Below are 26,302 nucleotides of genomic sequence, written 5' to 3' on the forward strand. Positions count from 1 at the left end.
TATTGATCAGATAAATGCTCGTCTCAATAATTTTTTTCTGAAAATGCCTCCATTAATCTGTGACTGACAGGATCAGCAACACTGACTAAAACAACAGAAAATAAAAAACGAGGAAAGAGCTGGCAACACCACTTTTAGATCTTCTGAGTGGACAAGAAGGACAAGTTAGACCACATGGCTGGTGCAATCTTAACTTTGTTAATGTACTTTCTTAAATTTTGTTTAAAGATTAAAAGAATTCTTATTTGACATAACTTGAGTATTGCTATTTTTGTAATTGGAACCTTCTAAGCCAACAGAGAAGGCAAGCCAGACCATGTATCTAGCAGACCACAAAATGATCTTGAAAGCTTCTTGAGAAAACCTTGTTACAAAATCCAATTGACCCCTTTCAAAATTCCATTGACCTCCAGCATCTATATTGACCATGTTGGGAACTGCTAAGCTAAAGCATAGAAATTTAATACAGTCAACCCCCTATAACACTGTTGATTATTCTGTTTTATATGAATTCCATGTTGTACGAGTCACTTAGATTTTTACAAATACATGAGCCGTTCACAGCCCGGAACACATATTTGTAAAATCTAAGTGACTCATATAATATGGAATTCATATAACATGGAATAATCAACAGTGTTATAGGGAGGGGTCGATTGTACATACAAGTGATAAGAAATAATGAAAAACTTATCTAATTCATAAAAAAAAGCACAAGTCTTCTCCACAATCTAATGATGAAACTTTGACTTTAAAGTATAAATAAATACATAAACAGCAAAATTAATAATGAGATAGCTCTGTAATGAACATATAGATCATCAATAATTGATTGTTGTTATGTAAAAACTTTGTAATTTCTGGAATTAGTACTTTGTGAAATTAATTTTGGTTAATCAATTTTCAGATAACAATACTGTATTAAAATTCGTAATAAAATAATTTTGCAATTATAAACAAATTTACTAAATACGGTAATAGTTATTCAGATAACAAGAGATAGCATTATATTTTATTAATTAAATTAAACATTATCTCATTTTCTTTCTATGTATAATGTACTAAAATAATATTGTAGTTTGGTTTACTAAGATAAACTTGGCATCATCACATTATGAAATATAATGTTAAATGCAGTTAGCACAGATAAATAATCTCTTTATACATATATGTGTCTCAAATACATTTTGTTAGATGATAATCTAACAAGTAAGATTTTCTGTATAATTGTGTTTCTGTCAATTCTTTCAATGTTATTGCAAGTATGAGTAGAATACATTATAATTAAATCCATTCATAAATTGTAATGTACTAGCCAAGCAAGTGAAATTCAACATAAATTCAATGTTCAGTAAAGACTGCTTTATCCATTCTATTATATTATCATTCTCATTTTTGTCATAACACCATTTGTGATGCTAAATTAGAATAATCAATACAGTTATCAAGCCTTTTTAATACTTAGCAAGTGCATAATTAATTGGAAAAATGTTTTAATTTTGTCTACTTTTATTGTTTAGTATCTTGTTTATCAAACTTACATTTTATAATATATGGTTCCCAAATGGGTGCTACTGCTCTTGTGGCTGGTGAGTAAATTGGGGGGTAAAAAGGAGCAAATGCCAACACGGGTGCTGGAGGCAAGTATTAAACAGTGACCATAAGTGAGGGTTGGGGTCACTAACAACCTTTTCCTTTACTCTGTTAAAATGGGTAAAAAGAAACACAACATTTAATGCTTTCCAGATGTGCAGAATAATGTACAGTAATGACACAAAATGTCAGGTTCATAAAAAAGTTTGTCTAAGAATATTTCCAAGCCTTTCTCACACAAGGGAGAATAGGTTAGGGGTGTTGGGTATAAGTTTATGAAATCAAGTGGACAGTGATTCAAAAAAAGTTTGGGTTCCACTGCAGTAGACTCTCCCACTCTCTCATATCCAAACTAATGTGGGTAGGAGTGATCCATATATTAGAAAAATCCATTTATTGAAACATTGTCACGATGCCAGGACACAATAGAGTCACGTCAGTCATCTATCTAACACCTTTCGGGGGAAAATTTTTGAATTGAAATAACATGACTTCTAATTTGCATCTGAAGTTCTTATATAGTTAATCAGGACCTCCTGCCCCTAAGATTTCCATATCTGGTCTTATCTTTCGTCTATCTAACTCCATTCTTGAGATTAAGGTAAGACAGAGACAGATAGATGGACAAATGACAGTGGGAATTTATAGTTATAGGTTAAATTTATAGGACAATGGGAATTTATAGTTATAGGTTAAATTTATAGGACAGTGGGAATTTATAGTGGGATTTTTCAATTGTAGCCCAATAACAAAATATAAATTTTATGGTAAAGGACAGAGTTTGAATGAAGCTACACCAAAAGAATTAAATATAAACTTTAAAAACAATTAAAATGTAAAAAATATGTATTTTATATAAAATATTAAAGATTTGTTTCCAGTCAAATACAGTAGTGTTTTTCATACATAAAAGTTAAGAAAATGGTGGCTTCCTTTGTCGAATTAATCAGGCAAATGGCAGCTTTTACATTTCAATTTAACCAAGCAAATTGCATTTTTCACAGTTATTTTATTTTATTAAAAATATAATCAAAAGAAAAAAAAAGTCAACATTTTAAACTTAAATAGCTATTAATTTGCATAAAATATTTGTAAGAGAAAAACGAAAGAAAAATATTGTATACGAGGTGTGGCTATTAAATAATGAGACTGACACTGTAAAACATTTTATTTTGATTTCATACATATTTACTTATTATCACCTTCGTATATTGAAGGTGATAATAAGTAAATATGTATGAAATCAAAATAAGATAGAGGGATAGAGGAAGGATGTATATTATCCTTCCTCTATCCCTACAACACTCCATGTGAGTCTTCCATTGTTCGAAACAGTGCTGGAAGTCTTCTGTCAGCTCCTTCAGGAAGTGTGCCACTTTCTCTTTCACAGCTTAAATGGACTCAAATCTTGTTCCTTTTAATGCAGATTTCACCTTAGGAAACAGATAGAAATCACATGTCACAAGATCTGGCAAATAAGGTGGATGGTCTAACACTGGGATGCTGTACTTGGCTAGAAACCTCTTGACAGACAATGCAGAATGAGCCGGCGCATTGTCTTGGTGGAGAACCTATGACTTGTCCTTCCACAGTTTGAGTTGTTTTTCCTTATTCTTTCATTGAGTTCAGCAAGAATGTGAAGGTAGTAATGTTGATTAATAGTTTGACCTTCAGGAACCCAGTGAAAGTACACAATCCCATGAATATTGAAAAAAACAATCATCACTGCTTTAAATTTTGATTTGTTCATTTGAGCAAATCAAAAACGTATATGTGATAAACATTCATTGCCATACATTTCTTTCAATACATATAATTCTTTCACACTAAACCGCTGTTGGTTGCTGGCGTTTGGCGCATGCATACTTCTGTAGCAGTGTCAGTCTCGTTACTTAATAGCCACACCGTGCATGTCAGTAATGGCATATTATATTATTTTAAAATATTTTTATTTTTACGAAATAAATTATATTGTATGTTATTAATTAAATACTCTTATATGCATATTATAAAGATTTGTCATTAAGCATCAAAACGTTTGAAAATTTAATTAATTAGTTATCCCCAGCAATGAAATAGTGTAAAATATTTTCAAATTATAAAACACACTAAATGGTAATTTTTAATAACAATTAAAACTAAAATTGAAGACACTGGATTTTCAAACTTTCCATTAAAATTAACTGTTCTCCTGTGAATATGTTGTTGTTTAAGTATTAAAATAACCATAAACCAAATATGAAGTAAATGCTTATTTTCATATTTAATAAATTCAAAGACAACAAATTATTGCTTGCAATTTGCCTGAAAATATGTTGACCAGGATCAAAAATTCATATTTTACAAGATTCTAAAATAGAATAGATATTGTAACCTAATTTGCATATGTCCATGTTGTACGTTTTCAACCTTCCGTAAAAATGGAATCTGGTAAAACATTAATACATGAAAAAAGACAAGATATGTGCATTCAGAAACTGGAAAATTGCCTAAATGTATCATCACAAACCTACTAGGAAGATCAAAGACAGTAGTTCAAAATTACTTAAATGACCCTGACAATTATGACAAAGGTAAACATTGTGGTAGGCCAAAAAAACTTTCTACCAGAGATGACAGGGATATATTGAGAACAGTTACAATGTCATCTAATCATATTATATCTTCATTACATCCATGTGTAATACCAAGAACAAAGAGATATGTTCTGCAAAAGTCTGCAAATCATGCATACATTAAAATGCAGGCACAGGCAAAATTGAGAACCTCCCATAAGAAAAGGTGGCTGGACTTTGCAATGAATTATGTTGGCCATTCAGAGTTTTGGAATCACAGCATTTATTGATGAGAAGAAACTTAAACTGATGGCCCTGATGGTGTATGATACTATTGGCACGATATGTCACCTACCTCATCTTTTATCATGTTGTGTACAAGGTGAAAAATGCATGATAATGTGGGCAGCTTTCACTCATCAGTTTAAATCGGCTATTGCTTTCATTTCATTTTGTTCAATGACAGTTGACTACCAAGATATGTTGAGAAATCATCTTCTACCATTAAGAGATGAAGCAATCAATGAACAGGATAATGTGCCTATTCATAATGCAACCTCAACAATGACATGATTGTCTGACAATAATATCAATGTTTTACCACTGTGTAACCCAGATTTAAACCAGATTAAGTAAGAGCCAATGGAAAACAATTTGAGAATGTTTCTGATCTTAAAAAAGCAATTGTGATTGCCTGGGATGAAATTGTTCTAACAAATTTTACTAACTCCATGACCAATCGATTGATGTTATTTGGTTTAATGGTAAACAAAGTGTTAAACATTGTTTTTCCATGTTTTGTTTTTGTTGTGCTTTTTTTGATCCTGATTAATTTTAATGGGAAGTTTGAAAATCCAGGTGGTCTCAAACTTTTTCCAGACTGTATATATGTAATGCATGTTTAAAACCACAATTTGAGCCAATATGGCATAATGAATAACAGCAATATGTAATTCATTATGGCATGTTTAAGCTAATTTGACTTTAATTCAAAGTAAAAGTCCAAATGAATATATCAAATCTATAACATTTCAGTGATAGAGACTTGTAAAATATTCATCAGCAAAATATACAAAGGTGGAATTTGTACAATCATAAAACAATGAGTTACTGAATTAATTCTTAAAACAAATAAAATTGTTTAACATTTCTTTGATATTTAATTTAAATTAACAATCTTTCCTCAGTCACAGCTACCTACATACATTAGACATTTGCTTACTCTTATCAATAGAGTTTATTAATTTTTCTGGTTTGAATATGCAACTGTAATAAAAATTAAATTAAAATATCCAACTAGTTTGAATATCAAACTATCATTAAAAATACCAAAACTCTGAGTTTTCCTAAAGTCATTGCTTTCACAAAAGCATTCCTAAAGGCTAAACTGTGTAAGCAATAAGTTGACATATTGACTGTTTATGGAGCTCATCATCTCCAAGACATGCCGAGCTCAACGAATGATTTCCCTAAACAAATTCAACAATGATGTCATCTATTGATAAATTTCCATCAATGACTTCAGGAAAATTCTCTGTATTGGTTCAGACCCATACAATATATTTTATTGATAATGTGAATCATATCTTTAGATGATATGTATGAAGAAAACAATATGCTTTAAATAATTTTATACTTCCTGAGATACCCTGCTTTGTTCAGGAAAAACTCACATAAAAGGGATGCAGTCACAAACTCTGCACACCTCTTAAATTATGATCATAAATCATTCTCTCTGATCCATGCTGCTCCACTCCATTCCAATTTAGACAAGACAATTTGGATAAATTTAAGCCACTTTAATAGTTTGTTTGTATAATATGTTGGTAACTTAATGTGATTTGATTCAGTAACTAGAATAACCTACATCTTTTTACATGAAAATGGAATGTATTATTCTGTGTCAATGGCCAAATAAAAGATATTAAACTTAATTCAATATTTACATATTGTAACATTGATATATATTGATAACTAGATCCATTTTAACATCAATAAATAATTGAACTTAGCTGTATTCAAATAAAATTTGCATAAAAATGGCTAAGTATGAATTTACCTTTATATGTCGAATGTATTATCTTTTCCATTCTCTGATATTTTATATATAAATGAGCATTTATAAACAACAAATTGCTTTGCTAAACTTTTACAATTATTTAAAAATATAATCAGGGTAAAATATGTTTAATTAAACGAAAACGTCATTTTAACATAAAGCACGTGGCTTGTTTACATTCATTTTCCCGCCAAACACTTGTGCCAAATTAAAACATAACTACTTATCAAAAATCCGCCAAAATTACGCCGACATAAAATTAGTTCGAAACATAATAAAAACAGTTATTTATATCCCAAAATATTGATTATAATAATTATAAATTTAATTAATAATAATTAATATAACTTCAAAATAAAATATAAATTTTAATTTGTTAATTTTACTATATAATTAATATAACAACAGAGGAAGAGAAACAATAAAGTGGCGTTTGATGGCCAAATAGTCAAGGCGATGATGACCTGCTGTTTTGTGGAATCCGTACAGAATCCGCGCACATACCCCAGAAATAGCCAAGCGGTTCCTGGGTATGACCGCTTGGCTATAAGCGGTCCACTCCCTGAACACTAGGAATTCGGTCGTGGGTTAGCGCCTCGTCAGGAAGGGCTGACCACGTGGAGTTTTCCGGGTTTCTCCACGTCTGTATTGCCTGATAGAGGCCAGTTATTCTTAAAAGACATTATTCCCCGCTTACGACCATCATAAACGCATACAACTACTATTACATGACACTTTACCACGGGCGATATAGCCTAGAAGTTCATGCCCAACTTGCCGATACAAGACCCCAGGAATATTTATGGGCGGTTTGTTCCGAATATATCTGACCTAGGTTTTTATCACTCGACCGTTACCATTGTGGGCCTGGAAAACCTTATAATACACATGGTAAAAGGCTCTTTTAGTACCCACAAGGTAACAGAGAAAAAAAATTGGCATTTAAGTTTTTAAAATAATTCTATTTAAATATTTATAACTTAATTTTTATAAAATTTGCTGAATAATAATTGAGGAATAAGGGTATAGTGATTAATTAATACCCGCCATTTGCCTGGAAATGTGTGGCAATGACAAAATACTAAAGCAAACTTAAACATTAGTAATAACAAAAATAAACTCAATTATTATAAAAATATAATATTTATCGTTGGAATGAAAGGAAAAGTTACAAAAATTAATTATATAACAATTTTAATATTTACAAACCAATATTTAAATAAATTTTATGATTAATAGACAAGAAACATCGTTTCGGTATCGGGAGGAAGATTCCAGATTCGTATCTCATTTAAATTATATACAACATCAATCACGAAATTTGTAATAATTAATTAATGCCAAAATGTATTTAATAATATACAATATAACATTGCTGATAAATAAATAAAATATTCTTAAATACTGATAATATGCCATTAGCGACATATATTTTTCTTTGGTTTCTCTCTTATAAATATTTTATTTATGCAAATCAGTAGCTATAAGATTTAAAATGTTGATTTTTTTTATATTTCGTTTATATTTTTAATAAACTAAAACATATTAATTGCAAAAAAACGCCATTTTCTTACTTAAATTGACATGTATAAGTCACACTTGCCAGGTTAGTTTGACAAAGGAAGCCGCCATTTGCCTGGTTAAATATATAAGCCACTATTTAACTGGTGATATAACTTCAATGTTTTATACAAAAAATACATATGTTTTACATTTTAATCGTTCTTAAAGTGTAGATCTAATTCTTCTGGTGTAGCTTCATTTAAACTTTTACCCTTTCCATAAAATATATTTTCGTTATAGACTCTGTCTTTTACTCTGTAAGTTCCTTGCAATTTATCCCATATAGTCAAATTGAATCCAAAATTTACATGGAAGTATCTAAAAATAAATATAAATTGTATATTAATTTTATTATTTAATTAAGAAAGAAGAATTATATTTAAAATATATGTATATATAATTACTTATGATGATCATCATGAAAGAAAGAATTTGGCTGCCATGGCCATATGGCTTCCATCTTGATGCCAGAATGATCTATTATGCCATAGTAAAATACATATCCTATCACTCCTATATATGTAACTGTAAATAATTAATTTAATATAAATACAGTATAAATAATAACATAAATGAAATATATATATCTAATTTTGTATGTAAATTTTTAATTGCATTAAGTGTCATGGTTGAATGCATTTTATATGTTCAAAGCATCTTCACTGTACACTTTAGACAAATAATAATTAAGGCTATTCTGGCAGCAGCGCCGTAACTAGCCTTTTATGCACCCTAACTAAGCCCCAAAACTATGACCCAAAACTTGCGCCTTCCAGGGTCTGCGCTCTGTGCCTGGGCACCGCTGGCATCGCCCTAGTTACGGCACTGTCTGGCATTCATGCGGTCCTCTAGTTTCGAACACATTTTTACGAACGTATTATGTGTGAAAACCACAAGAAGAGGTCGAGCCTATTCCATGGAGGCACGACATAAAGTTCGGAGATAAGGTTTGTGATCATTGATTCTGGAAACTCTAAGAATTATTGCTAATTATATCTATATTTAAATTAATGAAAATTTTGCATAATTGTTTATCATCACTTATATGAACTAGTAATTATATAAAATAATACATCTTACCCCAATGCATTGGTAAAAACAGTATAGGACTCATCATGACAGTTTGCATCAGTAAAAATTCTGCAGGATGCATAGCAGTCGAAGAAAATGCAGTCGGTTGTTTAAATCTGTGATGAATCTTATGAAAATTTTTATAGAAAAATGGTAAGTGAAGCATTCTATGCACGCAATATGTCGTAAGATCCTGCGATATATATTTTAAAAAAATTAAAATAAATTTAATAAATTAATACAGAATAAGTGCTGAAGTACAATACTTACAACCCAAATGTAATATAAAACAATGGATATGAGGAAATAAAAAATTCCATAATCTGATATTTTATAGTAAATTGTTGTGTATCCACCATTCATTGTATAACATGCGAGTAATCCAGAAATTGTGGCACCTAAATTATAGGGGGGAAAGACATTTCGAATAAAGCATTAATACGAAAAATAAGTTCATCATCAGCATTACCTATGGTTAAGTTTATGGTTCCAAGAATAATTTCAAACTTTTCATCCTTCCAACTTAAGAATTTATTAGGTTGACACTTCCAATTTTCTGGCGTATTCTTTTGACGTATATAAAAATACCTATTTAAAAATAATTATGATATAAATATGGCATAGACATCATTATTGCAAAGAATACTTTTAAGTTAAATAGAAGACTTACCATTGCAAGAAGCCACACATACCAAAATAAATAATATAAGAAGTTAAGTAAGATTGTATAAAATAAATATGAATGTCGTGAAACTTTTCGGAAGTAAAATTGGGTGTACGATCTAAACCAAATTGTTTCATAAAATGTACTAAAATCATCAACCATTCTCCTGTAGAAAGATGATTTCAAAAGGTTAGAATCTTCAGTAAAATGTTTAGAAAAGCTTTTAAAAATTTACCTTTCATGCTTAAGCCAGCTAAGAAGATGATGATACTGGTTAAAAATGTACCAAAAAATCCGGATAAATTGTTTAAAAAGTAATCAAAAAGTTTTGATTGATACTCTTGTATTGTTTTAATGAACTTCATCTTCATTCTGTATTCTACTTTGCCTACTAAATTGCCTACTAAATTTTCATTCTTGACACACAAACACACACAAACACACATATATATATACAGTAAGAATTATTTTATCTTTATTAAGTGCATTTACACTTTGTAATGTATTGATATCGAGTTCGTATTATCAGTAAACTGTATTACGATATTATTTCATTGCATTATACATAGAATATGAGATAATGTTTAATGTAATAAAATATAATGTTATCTCTCTTTATCCAAACAAACGTTCCGGTGTGAGGTATATTTATTTACAATTGCAAAATTATTGTATACGAAATAAATTTTCCATACAATAATTTTACAATTGTATTTATATTGTAGTATTAGTAGTATTAGTATTAGTTAGTCAGCGTAGACTTCACTGATCATTTTAAAAATGATACCTTTCTCTCAAATTCCATACAAAGAGGATGTTAATTGTGAAGTTTAATATGTTTATTTTTGTATTTTTAGATCAAATTACAATAAAATAAACAAAAGAAAAGAACTTTCAGTATTTTACATCGTTAGAATGAAGACGAAATGCGAAAATACCGTATGGAAATATCTAATTTCATGGTTTACCGGGATAGACCGACATGCCGGACAATCTTCGAAAATACGGTACAAGAGCCAATCATTAGGCCTTTATTATATATTGACAACTAAATAGTTGAGGTTATTAAGGCTAATTGTAACCCGAAATCAAATTAAGAGCGGTTTGTCCTGGATATGTTGAGTGCCATCCTTCATCACTCATATATGTGTGACTAAACTCACAATGGGTAGTTAAAGAAGGCTTCTTAATTCTTACAGAGCTTAGTTTTAGAGAAGACCTACTCCTATAGCATCTCTTCACGAGATACTTCTGTGGTTTTCCTAGATGAAATACCAACCTTTACGTGTTTGAAAGGTTTAAATTACGTGACAAATGTGTAAAAATATGTTTAAAATTTTAAAACTGCACTGTTTTATCTCTCTTTTTTTTTAAAAAAAATCATATTAAATATTTATCTGATCAATATTTTTTACTTTACAAAAATATATTAATTTGTTTATTTTTCTATAGAAGATATAGTTAAATCTGATACATACATTGCTTGCATATTAAGATTATCACTTCGGACGTTGATAGCTTTCCTAGTTCACATGCACCTACTTTTCAGTACACGTGTACTTATCTATGAAAACATTTTTTTTTAAGCGATATTTACAGTTGAATTACGAAAAATTTAGTTGTTAATGTTACAATATTTAACTCGTTCTATTTTAACTTTAAAATAAACATAAATGTTTTAAGCATATTTATTATCTAATTACATATTTAAATCAATAAACGTAATTGAGCGCTTACTAAAACCCGAATACCGTGTATAACGCGCAGTACACTACTTACATAAACATTTCTTATAATTTCCTTAATTTAATATTACTATATTTAGAAAATTTCCTTTCTTTTTATTACGTGTTTCTGCTTATCTAAGCATCGATTTTCTTTTGGAAGTCTGTTAAGGTGGGTGAACTGTCTGTGTGATTCTCAGAGGATGATCAACGCATTCATCTGATAAGACATACAAACAATACTCAGTAACATCATCTAAGCATTAAACCTTAATTATCTTCTAACTTTATCCAGTTGAACAAACTATTTCAAAACGCCTTTATCCTTATCTCTCTAACAGAAAGTCTGATGCACTTTCTGGAAGATTTCCAATTTGCTCTGCTTGCTCTTTTACAAATGTTGACATCAATGATTGTATAGCTTAAAGAATCCCTTATAATTTAATTATAACGAAAAAAATATTCTTAATAAACCTCGAAATTTCTGTAGGAAATTAGTAAAAGAAGAAGAAGAAGAAGAAGAAGAAGCGTCATGAGTGATGTGCAAACATTTAAAAAAATCTTTAATAATTTTTCATACAACAATTTTCCTCACTAAACGTCTCACTTCTGTGCATATATCGTTTGATGATGTTAACAATAACAACAATAATTACATAAATTTATCATCATTATAATCACAATACTCACTTAGAAAATCATAATGGCACGTGATAATCAATCATACAATTTATTTTTATTTTCTGTTTTGTTAATTAAATTATTATTATTATTATTATTATATTTATTTTTATTCAAATAAACACACATTAAAATATTTTGTTTCGATCCTTTCAATACAATTAACAGTAATTATAACAACGTTAAGGAATTTTAACTAACACGTAACATATTGATTGAATGGGGTTGAATCCCACAGATTGTCTGCCAAGGTGTTGGTGCAAACNACCATATTGGCATGTAGAGTAACCTGATTATATGCCTTGTTAGCCATCATAAGTTGTACACCCGAATCAGCTTGCCACACTCTATGAGTACCTTGGTATAATTCTTTTTTTAAAATAATTTTTGTACATGTGTGCATTACGATCCTGTTTGAAGAGGATTTTTTTAATAGAATTCGAGAGCTTCGATCTGAGAAATTGTACAAGAAAGACTTTAAAATATGCTTAAATTTCCTTTATACTGGATTTATCTATTGAAAAAATTGAAGTTTTAGTGTCAAAAATAGCAAATTGTCAACCATGTTTGGTCAAACAAAAATGGCTGACAGTTTGGTTGAACGATACAAAATACATTTTAGGTTTAAAATGAGGTTTAAAATATCTGAAATGATAATAAATTTTAATACTAAATTACTTAAATTTTTAATTAAATTTCATGATTTAGGAATATTTTTAATTATCTTTCTCACAAACTTCTTAGAAAGTAGCCTCATCCCATTTAGGAAGACCAGTTTTAACAATTATTTTTCTATTAAATTCAATTAAATTTTAAACTGAAATCTTAATTTTACCTTTAAATTTTTGTTTTTTTGAATAAATAAGATAAACTGAATAAAATTTAAATTTAGAAACTCTTTTGGATAAGTTAAGGCAACATATGTGACAGTGCATGACGTCATCAAACCATATAAATGCATTACAGCATCTTAATAACATAAAATTTAGACATTTTTTTCCAGTAAAATTGCTTTACATTGCGTGTTCTTGAACATTTATTCATCCTTTCTGTAACATTGAACAATTTCACGTACAGTGAGCTTTGATTAATACTGTGCAATACTATCGGCATTGCGATATAGAAGGATATCATACTATAGAACACACTGCAGACTGCCTAACTGCATAACCATCTCCCTCTCCTGAATTAAATTCTGGTGGTTCTTCAATACTCCCTGTCCTGCTCAATGATTCTGCATGGGTGAGCCTCTGGGATCTTGGTAGAAAGTCTAGTTTCCTATCGACTTCCTTCGACAGGGCTTGAGGAGAAAGTAACTGTGGAGGCAATTGATGTTGAGTGTATTCCGGGAAGCACGCAAACATGCTTTGTTGTTTCTTTAATATTTTATGCTTTGGTAATTTTGGTTTGGGTTGTAACACCAGACCTTCACCTAGAGGAATGTTGCGCCGTCCTATTGAACCATCCCAAACTGTTCCTGCCAAGTGTAGATGTTCTCTAGAGCCAAATGGTGAAGGTACTCTACGAAAATCTTCTAGACTCGCTGCTATGTCGTGTTTTGGTGATGCAGATCTCATGTCCCAATAGAAAGAATCGAAAGACTGTTCCCTCTTCAGATTACCACGAAGGAGGACCCTCTTTGGTACTACTCCTCTCCATGAATGACCTTATTAGAAAAATTTAAATATTAATTTAGAAACATCAAATTTAGAAAATTAAAAAACTAAAAACTTACTTGGAGTTTTTGCTTCTTCAGTAACAGGTGTTCCTGGAGGAAGATCTAGAATCAACCCTTTGCTTGGGTTATTGTGAAGGCGAAGTATCGACAATAGCTGATTGTTAGTTAATTGCATAACGAGATGGCTGATATTTAAAGGAGTTACCATGTTAACAAACGACATATGCATATCTAACATGGCGATTCTTAATCCCGTTTGAACATTCCATAACTGTATCGTGTTATCATCAGAACCTGGAAGCATTAAAATCATAAGAAATTTAATAACTTAAGGCTGATTGTAGCCTCTTTAGTCATGCACGCGATCTCTAGTAGATGGTGATTAAAATGGGTTTTCTATGGAAAAATCTTTAAAAAAAATAATAATAATAATTCTCGAAAATGGAAATAGAACCAGTTTTTTCGTTAGAATTTTAATTAAGTTAATAGAAGATTTAATAAGATTCAAATTCAGGAAATTGCCTAGAATTTCTGAAAAATATTTTCCCATAGAAAAAGCATTAATTTTTAATGCCATCTGCTAGAGATCGCGTGCATAACTAAAGACTATTACAATCAACCATAACGGAAACTATATATTCAAACCTGATATGGCAACATTTCCATCAAGTGTAAGTTTTACTGATTTAACTCCCTCTCTATGTCCACATAATGTAAACGTATCATTTCCTGTGTTCATATCCCATACGATAAGGGTGCAATCCATGGAACCAGATACGACAAGAGATGGACTGTACGGAGCCACAGCAACACACGTGACAGGTTGTTCGTGTCCGACTAAAACCTGTTAATATTATGAATAAAAATGCCCATAGATGCTACAGAAACGTCAGAAAGACAGTGAGTATACCTGAGTTAGTTTTGCAGTTGCCACTTCCCAGACTTTCAACGACATATCTTGAGAGCCCGTTACTGTAGTTTGGCAATCGTAAGTAACCGTGTAACATAAAATGACATCACTGTGACTGACAGCCTTTTCAGAATCCATATCTGTCACCGGCCAGAATCTCAAGCTAGTAAAGTTGTATAGGGATTGTAAGGTAGTGTAAGGCAATGTGATGGTAACTAGTAATGAAACTTACCTATTGTCGTTCTTTCCACCTATAGCAAACACCATATTGGCATGTAGAGTAACCTGATTATATGCCTTGTTAGCCATCATAAGTTGTACACCCGAATCAGCTTGCCACACTCTATGAGTACCTTGGATATCGACAGATAATACCCTACGACTGTCTGATGTCACTGCGACTGCTATTATCTTATACTGATGTTCCTGGTAGGAAGAATGAAATATTGAAGCAAAAACACTTTTTAAAATGGTAAAATTCAATTTAAGACACGCTTAAAACTTATTAGCATTATAATAAATTGGACAGGGATGAAGAAAATTAAGTTCCTTTTTTTGCAATCTTTCCATCGCTACAGGCAAAATGTACTTGAAAAATTAATAAGAATTTTTACCCTGAAGATATCCTTTGATTAAATTATTAACTGATTATATTCTTCAGGTTATAATCGATTCTCATAAAGTAACGTTAGCAGCAGTCTAAAATATTCAAAGTGTGATAGGAATCGACAATCCGTATGATCAGCAATTCTGCACTTTATCCGCTTTAACAAATCGGCTTAAGGTATTAAAGAAGATTGTGCATGAGTAATTTAAAATTTAAAGTCTCTTCTTACCTTAAAAGTAGAGACTACAAGTCCTAGAGTTAAGCCCCATACGCGAAGTGTTAAATCTTCAGCACTAGATACCGCAAATAAGCCGTTAGGTGCGAACGCAACGCACGTGATAGCACCCGTATGTCCTTGAAGGCTGTTATGTAACTCAGAAGTGCATAGCTGCCAGATATTAACCAAACCATCTCTAGAGCCTAAAAAATAAAATTAATACTTACATTCAAGCAATAAGTAGATTGAATACGAGAACAAAGTACAGTATTTACCTGTTACTGCCATACTACCATCACGTGATACTGCTAAACAGGTAATGGCTTCACGATGATTCTTTAATTTTCGGTTTTTTGGTTTTGGTCCCATCTCCGTTTTTCTATAAAAATTCCATACCACAACCTTACAACCTCCTGCTGTTATCAAGAATCTATCTTGGTCCTGTGACTATAAGTGATACCCCTTTAACTTTTAGATTCATCAGAATTGGTTTATATGAAAGCAACTTACCAAAATATCAGTAACAGGATCCACATGGCCTGATAATGTCTGTAGCAATTGAGCAGAATGAATATCAAACACGTAACATTTTCCATTAGAGCATCCTATGACACATCTACAATTATCTCTTGCAAAACAAAGGCTTGTTACAGAATCACTGTACCCTACCAAACAGTGAATGTCTGACCCAGTTGTAAGTGATTTTACGTGTACGGTATTATCTGTACATGCCACTAGTAAGAATGTACTATCGCTTGATATATTCATTTTTGATACAGAAGAAGATATATTGATGGTATTCAGTAACAAAAAATCATCGAGGTTCCATACGCAAATCGTTCTATCATAAGAACCTATAGAGGAATTTGGATCATTTTAGAGAACTAATAATAATAAATTTAATTTTTTTAACTTACCTGTTGCAAATATATCATCTTCACTGTTAAAGGAGATGCAAGTAACAGCTCCTTTATGACACTCCATGCGTCGAATGACTTCTCCTGTCGTTAGCTTCGCTGCTATAACCACACCAGTTTCGGATCCACTAATCACAATTGTTTCGGCGTGGTTAATGGTAACGCTCAGTACTTCACTTGCGTGATGGCTACAAAATATTATAAAATAGTAATTTAAATCAATAACACATTTTACGCGTTAAAATATTGCAAAATATTTACTTGAGACGATGCTTAATCTTTCCACTATTCGTTTCCCATATGATAACATCGAAATCCTTAGAACCTGAAGCAAACAGGCGACCAGAAACAGACATGTACATGCAATTGATGGTATCTTTATGACCTATTTAAAGATATTAATTTAAAAAAAATTCTTTTAATTTAAATAAACAGTCAAATTGTACTATTTACCATCGAAACTCCTGACATCATTCTTTGATGAAAGATGGTACATTTGTAGCGAATTTTCCTGGGTGCTACATATAATATACTGGCTATCTGGGGTGGTTATCATATGCGTTATCTGTTTAGGACAGTTTAGTATTGTGGCTTGAGGTGGAAGAATCAAGTTCAACCAGTTTGTAAGTGGTATAAGAAGTTGGGAGGTGTAGTTGTTGCACCAGTTCAGAGCGTTCTCCACTAACTTGTTTAAAATTTCGGAAGTGCCGTCTATACTTGAGAAAATTTAACTTTACGTATCGATGAAAGTTTTTTTTCTTCTAGTTTTATTATAAAATCGCTACCTGAAAAAGGCTTTATCCAGTTTAGAATCTCCGTGGCTAATTGTTGAGGATCTTGACTTAATACATCAACTGACAGTTTAGTCATTTGGTACAACACTTCGACTTCCCAGTCTAAAAACTAAACAAAATACTTTAAGTAAAGGACTTTCCTATTGTCGTTTAAGATATTAATACACCTAAATATATTCTGACATACCTTGCATCTAACAATCTCCAGTAAACTGCGAACGTAACTTATGGATGCTCCTTTAACAGCAGAAAGGAGGAAGTCGAAATTGCATATTGCATCCGTCTTCAACTTCTGATAATCCCCTGATGAGGAGATTGTAATTAAAAATTCTCGTGAGGATAAATAATTTTCAGAATTAATTTCTTATAACTTCTCTTTGCTTCGTTGTAAATATAACTGACCACTTAGGAGGAGGTGGATCCACAATTCATCCACTTCTCTCAACATATCCGACCAGTCATCTTTCTTCTTTAATTTCATGGAATCTTCCAGACCTAAAACATTACCCTAGAAAAAAATAATAAATGCGTATATTTAATAAAATATCCTGTAAAAATTTCTAGAATTACTGTACTATAACAACATTCTAGATTTAAGTTTTCTAGTATTTTCTAGACTTTTTTAATTTCCGAATATAATTTCTTTAGAAATATTATTCTAGAATTATTTCTAGAATTCTAGAAATATAATTCTAGAATCCTTTTGAGTTATCTATAAGAAGTAATTGCTTTAAAAATTATTAAATCTTCTAATCTTTCAAGAAATGCCTTATGATAATTTATATTATTAAATTGTTTCATAAATGTATCAAATTCTAAACTTAATTCTAGAATATCTAGATTATATAAAAGTGTCCATATATCATTAATTTAAACTTGTTTTATGATATATAAATTTTTAATGATACGTGGAAAATTCTAGTACTAAGCTTTTAAGGATCATTTAGAAATTTTCTAGAATTTAATTCTACAATTCTAGAAATGTTCCAATATGTGTCCTTGATATCTATTTTATATATAAAGATAATAAATCATGGGATAAGAAAATCAAAATAAAAGATTTTATATAAAAAACAATATTCTAGAATCATTTTTAAGATTTTTAAATTGTTTCTAGAAAAATTATAGATATAATATCATAATTTTTTTTTAGTATTTTATAAAATTTAAAAACAACTTATTAAAAAATATCAATTTAAAAGATATGTTCTTGATTTTAAATAGTGTCTTGCCCCTGTACATCATACTTTTCCTTATAACAACAGTCGTGCCGGCCATCTATGTAACCTCACATATATGGTCTTGATTTTCATCTATCTAATACCGTTCACGAATGGACAGATAAACGGACGAAGGTAGAAGTTTATAAGTCTACAGTTTTTTCAAATTGCAGGCCAAATAATAGATTATTAATTGTATTATTATTAAACTTGTGTAAATTAAACTTTCTATATTATCAATGTAATTCTATCAAAAGGATTATAGGAAAAAATAATTTTTATCGATTTTTTCTATAATTCTGGAAAAACGTAGCAAATTTAAGTTGTTTTTCGTGTGTATTTTAAAATATAAAATAAAATTAAGACATTTTAATTACGAGAAAAACTTATTTTAGGGTATTTTCAACCGTATTTCAAAAATGAAATTAATATTCTAGAATTATCTATAATTTTTCTTTTAAAAAATTCATTCTAGAATAAGTAGAATCGACTAAAAATATTTTTCTCAAGAATCGAATAGAACTGCTCTGAATATTTACTTTTGTAGAACTGATTAGAGTTTGGTCTTAAAAGATCTCTTTTGAATTGAACAGAAATGTCATAATAAAATTTTATTCTAGAACTGGCGAGAATTGTTTGACAGAAATTTTTCAATTAGAACAGTTCTAGAAGAGTTACTATAAGACAATTTTAGAAAACTGTAAAAATTATTTGAAATTTCTTTAAGAAATTGATATTCTAGAATCGCCTAGAATTCCTATAGGAAAAATACACTGTATTCTAGAATCGTCTAGAATTCCTATAAGAAAATTACACTGTATTATAGAATCGTCTAGAATTCCTATAAGAAAATTACACTGTATTATAGAATCGTCTAGAATTCCTATAACTGAAAATTACACTGTATTCTAGAATCGTCTAGAATTCCTATAAGAAAATTACACTGTATTATAGAATCGTTTAGAATTTCTATAAGAAAATTACACTGTATTCTAGAATCGTCTAGAATTCCTATAAGAAAATTACACTGTATTCTAGAATCATCCAGAATTCCTATAAGAAAATTACATTGTATTCTAGAATCGTCTAGAATTGCTTTAAATTATTTATTTTTATTTTTAGAAAATTAAGTCTTATTCTAGAATTGACGTTAATAAAAGTACAGTATATAATTAAGTTTCAAATTTTCTCAGGAACTGTAAATACGGTATTTAGAATCTAACCTGTTGATCAATTTATATTACTATACATTAAGAGTAATTAAGGAAAATGAATTAAAAAATTAATTGTAATCCTTACAGAAGTCTTGACTTTCTCTTCTTTCTGCATAAGGTATCCTAAGTGAAAGGCACTAGATAAATCCACGTGGCACATTCGAGCATTTTCAGGATCGGAGAGGTAGCGTTGTTTAACACCATTTGTAATCGAACGATGGCTCCAATGAAAGTAAGGCCTGTTATCCACATAATACTCCTTCAGAAGCACCCCTAAACGTAGACGAAAAACAGATTTTTTTCGTATTATTAAAAGTTTGAAGAGAAGTACAGTACACGATCGATAATCGTTGATGTTTCACCAATATGCAGCATTGATGGATGCGTGCCAGGAGATAAATTCTCAAAAGCTTGATACCTAAGGGATACGAAATTCTATTATTTTCATTCTTACACGACTATAAATCTTTCAAAAAAGTTTTTTTTCATACTTTTTTGGACGAAAAGTTTCTCGTTTACTTGATATATATATATTTTTTTTGCTTAATTTTTTTTTGCTAGAAATGGGTTATTTGAAGGGTATAAGATCTGAAATTACTCATGCTTTTTTTGTAAGAAATTAAATATTTAAATATTGTTGGTAATACTTAAAAAAATTAGAATAAATTTAAATGTATACGAATACATTAGTGATTTATCCGGAGGGAATGAATGTAGGATATTTTGACGTATTTAACTGTAGGGAAGGAAAATATTAATGTCATAAATATCAACTAGACATATTATATTATATTGTTACTAAGGTAGAATTGGCTAAACTTACTTATCTTTCTTTAGAAATGGGAATTTTTTGACGTCAGTCAAGTAAAGTTTGTTCTTTTATCGCTGTTTTTCCTGTGAGAAAATATGTCTTGATGTTAATAGTTTCTGATTAGAGGAGAAGATATGAAGTTGTGAACGATGATAAATTACGACAAGTTACAAAAATCGAAGCTATGATATAGAATAAATCAGCGATGACACACGTTGTCTATCGGAAACAAAGAACTAAAGCAGAGATTGATAACAATTTGACGCAGAAAAATACAGGTTTAGTAACAAATCATGTAGGATGATCAGAAATTTTTAAAAATAATAAATGGAAAATTCACTTAACAGATAAAGAAACTTACATAAAAGATCAATAAACAACGTAGAATCTGTAAATCTATAAGCTCAACCGGAGCATCATCCTTGATTAAGTCAAGAGAGAAAGGATTTTTTTCTATAAAATCTTGTTTATACTATGGAAATTGTTTCTTAAAGAGGTTAGCAATGATATAACATTGTTTTTTTTATAGATAAATTATTTTTTTTATCGATTTAAAGAGCTGTAACTCGAAGTAAGTGATGTTTGATGTTAATGGTCGAGACTTTTAAAAATTTTTTCTATAGCTTTTCTTTCAATATCATGATACAAATGTTTGAGGTTCAGGAAGGTAGCTATGTCAGAAACCATATTGACATTCGATATCTAACAGAAGTGGAAAGTTGATGGCATTTTTCATGACCTTAGAAGAAGAAGAAGAAGAAGAATTTTTTCGTCTAGTGATAAAGCAATAGGTCGATATTTTGGTATAAAGGATTGCCTACATTTTACTTTTTTTTCTAATGGAACGTTGGCCACTTTCCAGCAATTGTGAACACGAAAATATATATAAAAAATCGTTGGAGAAATAGAAAAATACACTAGAGATAGGCGTTGTTACGGTTTGATCTTATAACTCTTTTTTTTTCGATATTATTCTGCACTTTACGTAATAGGAAAAAGTTGATATGGAAGAATAGATTTTGATGCTTGTGATTAATAATTTTCAGGGTGTTTCTGACAGTTTTATGTTAGTTTGATCTATCAAGAAGAAGTGTGAGGTGATAAAAGATAGTGAAATTTACTCCTCCCCTATTTATAGTAGAGTGAAAGCATTAAAGAAAGTTAGATCTATAAAGAGTTGTTTCCTGTATAAAATTATATAAAAATAATAACTTTGCTTCATTCTATAATAGTTTAAAGTAGGAAAAATTACTGCAAAATATAATAGAAAAGTTGACGAAGTTGTCATCTTCCAGCTTTGTAACTCGTAAAAATTTAATAACAATTTTCAATCTTTTTCTCTAACTTCTGTGAGTTATTAATAAGTATTTTTTTTACAAAGAATATGCTCAAAATATTAATTTATATGAATATAAGTGAGTTACAACAAGTTTAGAAGCGATCTAAGAGAGGTAACACGAGTTAAATTACTGTTAAACTAACTTAATTTAAACTTAAAAGAACTCCAGTTTTGAGTAATTAAATAGTGATTAAATTCAATTAATTTTAGAAAATATTAAGATATTTTGATGTAATTTAGTAATCTTTTATACATAACTCTCTATGGAAAGATAGGAAGACACGTGTTGTCAGCAATCATCTCTGGAGGTTTATAGTAGGGTCTATCGTAGGTCCTCTATCATCCAAGCAAATATGGTCCAAACAAAATTTGTTAGGGGGTCCTATATTTGTTAGGGGGCTTATATATCACCTATAATTCTCATAGGTGATATATAATTACAGAATTTCTATTTAGAAGAGAAGGAACATTAACTAAGAGAAAGAGAGTTACATCTTTAGTATGTCAAAAATGCCTAAAATCTTATTAAGTCTGGATAATGTAAGATCTGTAAAGATAATTTAAACATATTTTTGATTTAATTCTACTTAAACAATCAGCAAAATTGGTTAAAATTCTCTAAAAGTTAGTAAATATTTATCATGGATTAAACAGAATTAAATCAACGTTTAAAATTATTTAAACCGGATTAAATAGTAATAAGCTTATGGAACCATAGAATTTTGATAGGTTAAATGATAGTTAAAGACAATTAAACAGCTTAATATTCATTAAATTGCATCAACTGCCATTAAACGAGTTAAAACTTAAATGCGATTCAATAAATAACGAAATTTAATCAATTAATTTTATTTAAATAATAAACTAAACGTCTTAAAATAACAAAAATTTATAATAATGTAAACTATTTTTTTTTTTTAATATTTACGTTAATTTAACTGAAAAATTATCTTTGAGAAATCCACTTAAACCGATCGATAGAAAGGATAGCATCATCTGACACACACGTATAATGAAGGAATTTATGAAAAATTCCTGCACTTTATTAATCGTTTCAGCATTCTTACGTGAAAAAGATTGAAAATTCTTTACAATACAGAAATTTACTTACTCATATCATTCTTAATACCGAGCCAAACAGTTGAAGAAAAGTCTGCTTTCCTGTTATCTTCATAATTGCTACAAGGAGGACCCTGATACTCTAAAGAAGACAAAAGTTCCAAAATTTCTAACTCTCTCAAGCCAAAATTGGTGCATGTTAAGTAGCAGGCTATCTTACGCACGGGTACTGTCCCGTGTTTATCCTCAATATCCTTTAATATCGAGAATGTCAATTGTTCGAGTGTCTGAGGGACATCACTATCTTGTATGTCCTTCCAAGATGTCCATTTTTTAGCTTGATGAGAAAGTAATTTGACATAAAGAGGGCATATGAAATGTTCTGGTAATCTTCTCTTCACTTCTTTCCATTGTTCGGATGTCAACATACATCTATCATCTTTTAAATTAGATTGAAGCATGCTAGATGCTGAAGTAGTACTCAGAGATGATAAGTAGACGTAAGCATCAGCTGATGATAATCGAGATTTTAAAAGTGACAATACGTTTGAAGATTCTTCGGCTACTGAACACACTATGTGGACGTTGCTAGGGAGGTTCCATGGTAACCATCCCAAAATGGCTGCTTGGTTATTAGTTGCTGATCTAAGTTCGTGTAGATCATCAAGAACGATGATGAGATCGCTGGTAGTTGTTTCGACCATCTTTAACAAGTCTTGAAACCAGATGCTGAGCTTTCCCAACTCGTAACTGTAATGGTGGGGTGTGATTTCGAAGCCAAAAACTAGACTTATATGAAGACACAAGTTCCTTAATAGTTCAGGGGTGAAAGTAGAGCACGGGCTATGACCCACGTGGCGTATTATTCTAACTACATCGCTCCCTATCCATTCTGTAGTATACATGAATACCTGAAACAGTAATATTTATAAACTTTGTTAGAGGGATAAGAAATTATATAAAGAATTTAATACTTACTCGAGAGAGGAGAGTGGATTTTCCGCATCCTTCTTTACCATAAACTATAATAGGAGTGTGACGCAATCTTTCTTCTTCTCCTAGTACTAGCTGTTGTATTTGTAGTAGAGGGCCACAATCACTATCCAGGGATTGAGATACACCTAATACTTTTAAGTATCTCCTACTGTTGCATAAATGTGTCTGAGATTCTCTTACCACCTCCTGTTTACAATGCAACAGTTTAAACATCCTTTTATTAATGTTTTACTATTTTTATATCTTTATATAAGCGTTAATTATAAGGAAAAATAATATTTTTGTGTATTAATCAATCTTAAATGGAGCTCACTTATCTATATTTATAATAAAACAACGATAAAGTAGGTAATGGTATTCTCTCTTTTATCCTTGTTTTCCTAACAACCATAGAAAGATTTACAGAAATATTGCAGTTTAAAGCAGTTTTTATATAGAATTATGGAATAAAAAATGATTATTATAGATAATTATGAGCTATATTGCATTTAGAAGGATAAACTAACTCCTATCTAAAAGATCTATTGACTCATTATGAATAGCTCCATAATTTTCTACATTTTTTACGAAATCGCAGGAAATGTTCGTTAAAAATGTAAATTATACATTAAAAAGTTAATTTTAATTTTCTTCAAAAAAATGTAATGTTTTTAATAATATATTATCGTATATTTCCTTATGTTACCATAAGATATGATGCTTAAGATCTCCAGGATCTTCTAAGATGCTGCATCTTAGAAGATTCTAGAGACAAGCCTTGAAATTTTATCAATAAATATGATTAAAATCATACATTTTCTATAAAAAAAATCAAAATTTAATGTCACCAAAATCAAATTTTAATTTTAAAAATTTATGATGAAAATGTTGCTTAGAATAATACATCTTAGAGAATGCTGAAGATGAAGTTTAACATTTTATCAATAATTATATATTCTTATCTATGAAAAACGAAGTTTTAAGTTTACAAAATTGAATTTTAATTAAGGAAATCGACTTTTTAAAGTACAGTACATACCTGAACAGCTTTTCTTACATGAGGTGGAAAAGTATCCCAGTTGGGAGTAATGGCCGTTGTTTCATCGATCATAGTTTTTAAACAGTTAACAATAACTTCTCCAAATTTTTCTAGATATCTTGCATGCTCTTCTTTTTCCGGATTGATGAATCTATCCTGGGCATTCACACTAACCGGTAGTAATAAAATTGCTTTATTAAATCTTACTAGATTTTCTAATTTAAAAAGTTTTTACCTGAAGTAATGAGTATTTCTTCTGTTAACTGATATCACAATATCATCAATTAGTGATTGAAGACCATTAAAGCTCTCTTCTTCTGAATTATCATCTTGTAAATCTTTATAAATAAAATGATAAATTTTAAGCTTAATTTAAAAATTCGATTTTTTTTTAAAATTAATTTTTAAACACTTTATTACCTTCAAATTGTCGTACGATGCATAAGATACGGTGTTGAGCTGTGTTTGATAGTTTTAGAGCATGAAGTAATTGTGTATGGACTCCTAAAGAACATAAAGTTAATCAAAATCTTATCAGAGATGCTAAATTTATTCAATTTTGTTGTATTAATTTATATTTTTATCGTGGAAATCCATTTATAATAATGCTAAACTTGTCATTAAATTTAAGAGTTTAAAATAATGTTCATTGCTCTTAAAATGGTTTAAAAATTGTGTAAGAAATTCTGTAGTCAATTAAGCAAAAGATGTGCTTAGAATTAACTTAAAAACAAACCTGATAGAGAATATTTTCTGTATACTTCCTCACTAATTCGTCCCTCGTCTTTAGCAATCCTCGCTCCGTAACGAAATATTGTAGAAAGTTGTTTTTGTTCATCTATCCAACCACGTACATCAGAATCATGTTGAATTCTGCTACAATTATAGGACCTCCTACGGGGTTAAAATTAATCGTAAGTGGCCAACAACATTCCCATTTCTTCCACACAACAATAGATACGTTCAGAAAGTAATGAAAGTGAGTTATATCTCTCCTCCACTTTACCTTATACTCCATTTCTTGTACTTGCTGTGAATGGATTGTAACACGTAAGCAGCAGGAACTATGTTGTTATTAACTGCATACCATTGATCGAGAGTTGAAGTATCTAAACCAGCATCAGCAGCTGCTTCGTATATGGCACTATATTCAGTAGCTTCTACAGATTTAGGCAATGGATAAGGCTTGTACTTGGAACCAACGAGGCACTAGTTAATATAAAGGAAATTAAAAGAAAATCTCCATCTTTTCCAGCATCCGGGATGAGGAAGAGAAGTTTACCAAGAAGAAGCATCCGAAGGAAAGACGATGACATTCTTCAATTTCTTGTAATTCTTGATGGAAAAGATTTGGATCTAAAGTTGAATCGACGTCGTTACCTTGCTGACAATCTAATAATTCCACGTCTATTCCATTTGCTGTGCAATGACGCTGTAACTCTGGCAGCACTACATCGTGAAGATGTCTTCGTTCTTGTTCGAATTCTATAAACAATAAAAAAGAAAAGTTAAATATACCAAATTTTAAAATAGATTTTAAAAAATAGCGCCATTTTTAATCTATTTAGAATAATTTTAAGCTTAAATTATTAAAAAAACCCTCTGAGAATCG

The 26,302-nt window shown here is 30.2% G+C and overlaps 3 protein-coding genes across 7 annotated transcripts in view; all 3 read right to left on the bottom strand.

The window, feature by feature from the left end:
- The window catches only part of LOC111625196 (chromosome transmission fidelity protein 18 homolog), a 31,373-nt gene extending 24,983 nt beyond the window's left edge, over positions 1–6,390 (bottom strand). For 3 of the 4 annotated variants that reach the window (XM_023368271.1, XM_023368272.1, XM_023368274.1), the window contains exon 1: positions 6,208–6,390. The gene's annotated coding sequence lies outside the window, so the exon portion shown is untranslated. Of the gene's footprint in view, positions 1–5,821; positions 6,104–6,207 lie in introns of those variants that run through there. The other variant, XM_023368273.1, reaches the window with a different exon arrangement.
- A 1,187-nt stretch (positions 6,391–7,577) lies between these two features.
- Positions 7,578–9,918, bottom strand: LOC111625209 (lathosterol oxidase-like). Its single transcript, XM_023368292.1, has 7 exons — positions 9,741–9,918; positions 9,512–9,671; positions 9,311–9,429; positions 9,112–9,239; positions 8,851–9,034; positions 8,175–8,295; positions 7,578–8,088 (listed from the first exon to the last, which is right to left on the bottom strand). The coding sequence occupies exons 1-7, from the start codon at positions 9,874–9,876 to the stop codon at positions 7,923–7,925; spliced, it is 1,014 nt and encodes a 337-aa protein (XP_023224060.1). The 5' UTR covers positions 9,877–9,918; the 3' UTR covers positions 7,578–7,922.
- A 2,394-nt stretch (positions 9,919–12,312) lies between these two features.
- The window catches only part of LOC111625198 (NACHT domain- and WD repeat-containing protein 1-like), a 54,856-nt gene continuing 40,866 nt past the window's right edge, over positions 12,313–26,302 (bottom strand). For both annotated transcript variants that reach the window (XM_023368277.1, XM_023368278.1), the window contains exons 3-25: positions 25,973–26,175; positions 25,697–25,899; positions 25,427–25,584; positions 25,111–25,194; positions 24,926–25,028; positions 24,691–24,859; positions 23,655–23,858; positions 22,729–23,587; positions 19,553–19,740; positions 17,436–17,541; positions 17,221–17,336; positions 17,025–17,142; positions 16,693–16,950; positions 16,501–16,624; positions 16,240–16,427; positions 15,833–16,176; positions 15,598–15,769; positions 15,335–15,525; positions 14,731–14,924; positions 14,499–14,661; positions 14,234–14,432; positions 13,646–13,882; positions 12,313–13,576 (exon numbers count right to left, since the gene is read on the bottom strand). In XM_023368277.1, coding sequence (XP_023224045.1) covers positions 13,041–13,576; positions 13,646–13,882; positions 14,234–14,432; positions 14,499–14,661; positions 14,731–14,924; positions 15,335–15,525; positions 15,598–15,769; positions 15,833–16,176; positions 16,240–16,427; positions 16,501–16,624; positions 16,693–16,950; positions 17,025–17,142; positions 17,221–17,336; positions 17,436–17,541; positions 19,553–19,740; positions 22,729–23,587; positions 23,655–23,858; positions 24,691–24,859; positions 24,926–25,028; positions 25,111–25,194; positions 25,427–25,584; positions 25,697–25,899; positions 25,973–26,175 — 5,117 coding nt within the window. In that variant the 3' untranslated portion in view covers positions 12,313–13,040. The remainder of the gene's footprint in view (positions 13,577–13,645; positions 13,883–14,233; positions 14,433–14,498; positions 14,662–14,730; positions 14,925–15,334; positions 15,526–15,597; positions 15,770–15,832; positions 16,177–16,239; positions 16,428–16,500; positions 16,625–16,692; positions 16,951–17,024; positions 17,143–17,220; positions 17,337–17,435; positions 17,542–19,552; positions 19,741–22,728; positions 23,588–23,654; positions 23,859–24,690; positions 24,860–24,925; positions 25,029–25,110; positions 25,195–25,426; positions 25,585–25,696; positions 25,900–25,972; positions 26,176–26,302) is intronic.

Source organism: Centruroides sculpturatus, unplaced genomic scaffold (genome assembly GCF_000671375.1).
Source record: "Centruroides sculpturatus isolate CEXI.00-Female unplaced genomic scaffold, Cexi_2.0 scaffold456, whole genome shotgun sequence".
Taxonomy (NCBI): Eukaryota; Metazoa; Arthropoda; class Arachnida; order Scorpiones; family Buthidae; genus Centruroides; species Centruroides sculpturatus.

Bases quoted from the DNA above. Each gene is read 5' to 3' on its own strand.
- LOC111625209 (XM_023368292.1), bottom strand. From the start codon at position 9,876: ATGAAGATGAAGTTCATTAAAACAATACAAGAGTATCAATCAAAACTT. The intron at 9,672-9,740 runs GTAAATTTTTAA...ATCTTTCTACAG, and splicing joins AGCTGGCTTAAGCATGAAAG to GAGAATGGTTGATGATTTTA. The intron at 9,240-9,310 runs GTAATGCTGATG...CCTATAATTTAG, and splicing joins AACCATAAACTTAACCATAG to GTGCCACAATTTCTGGATTA.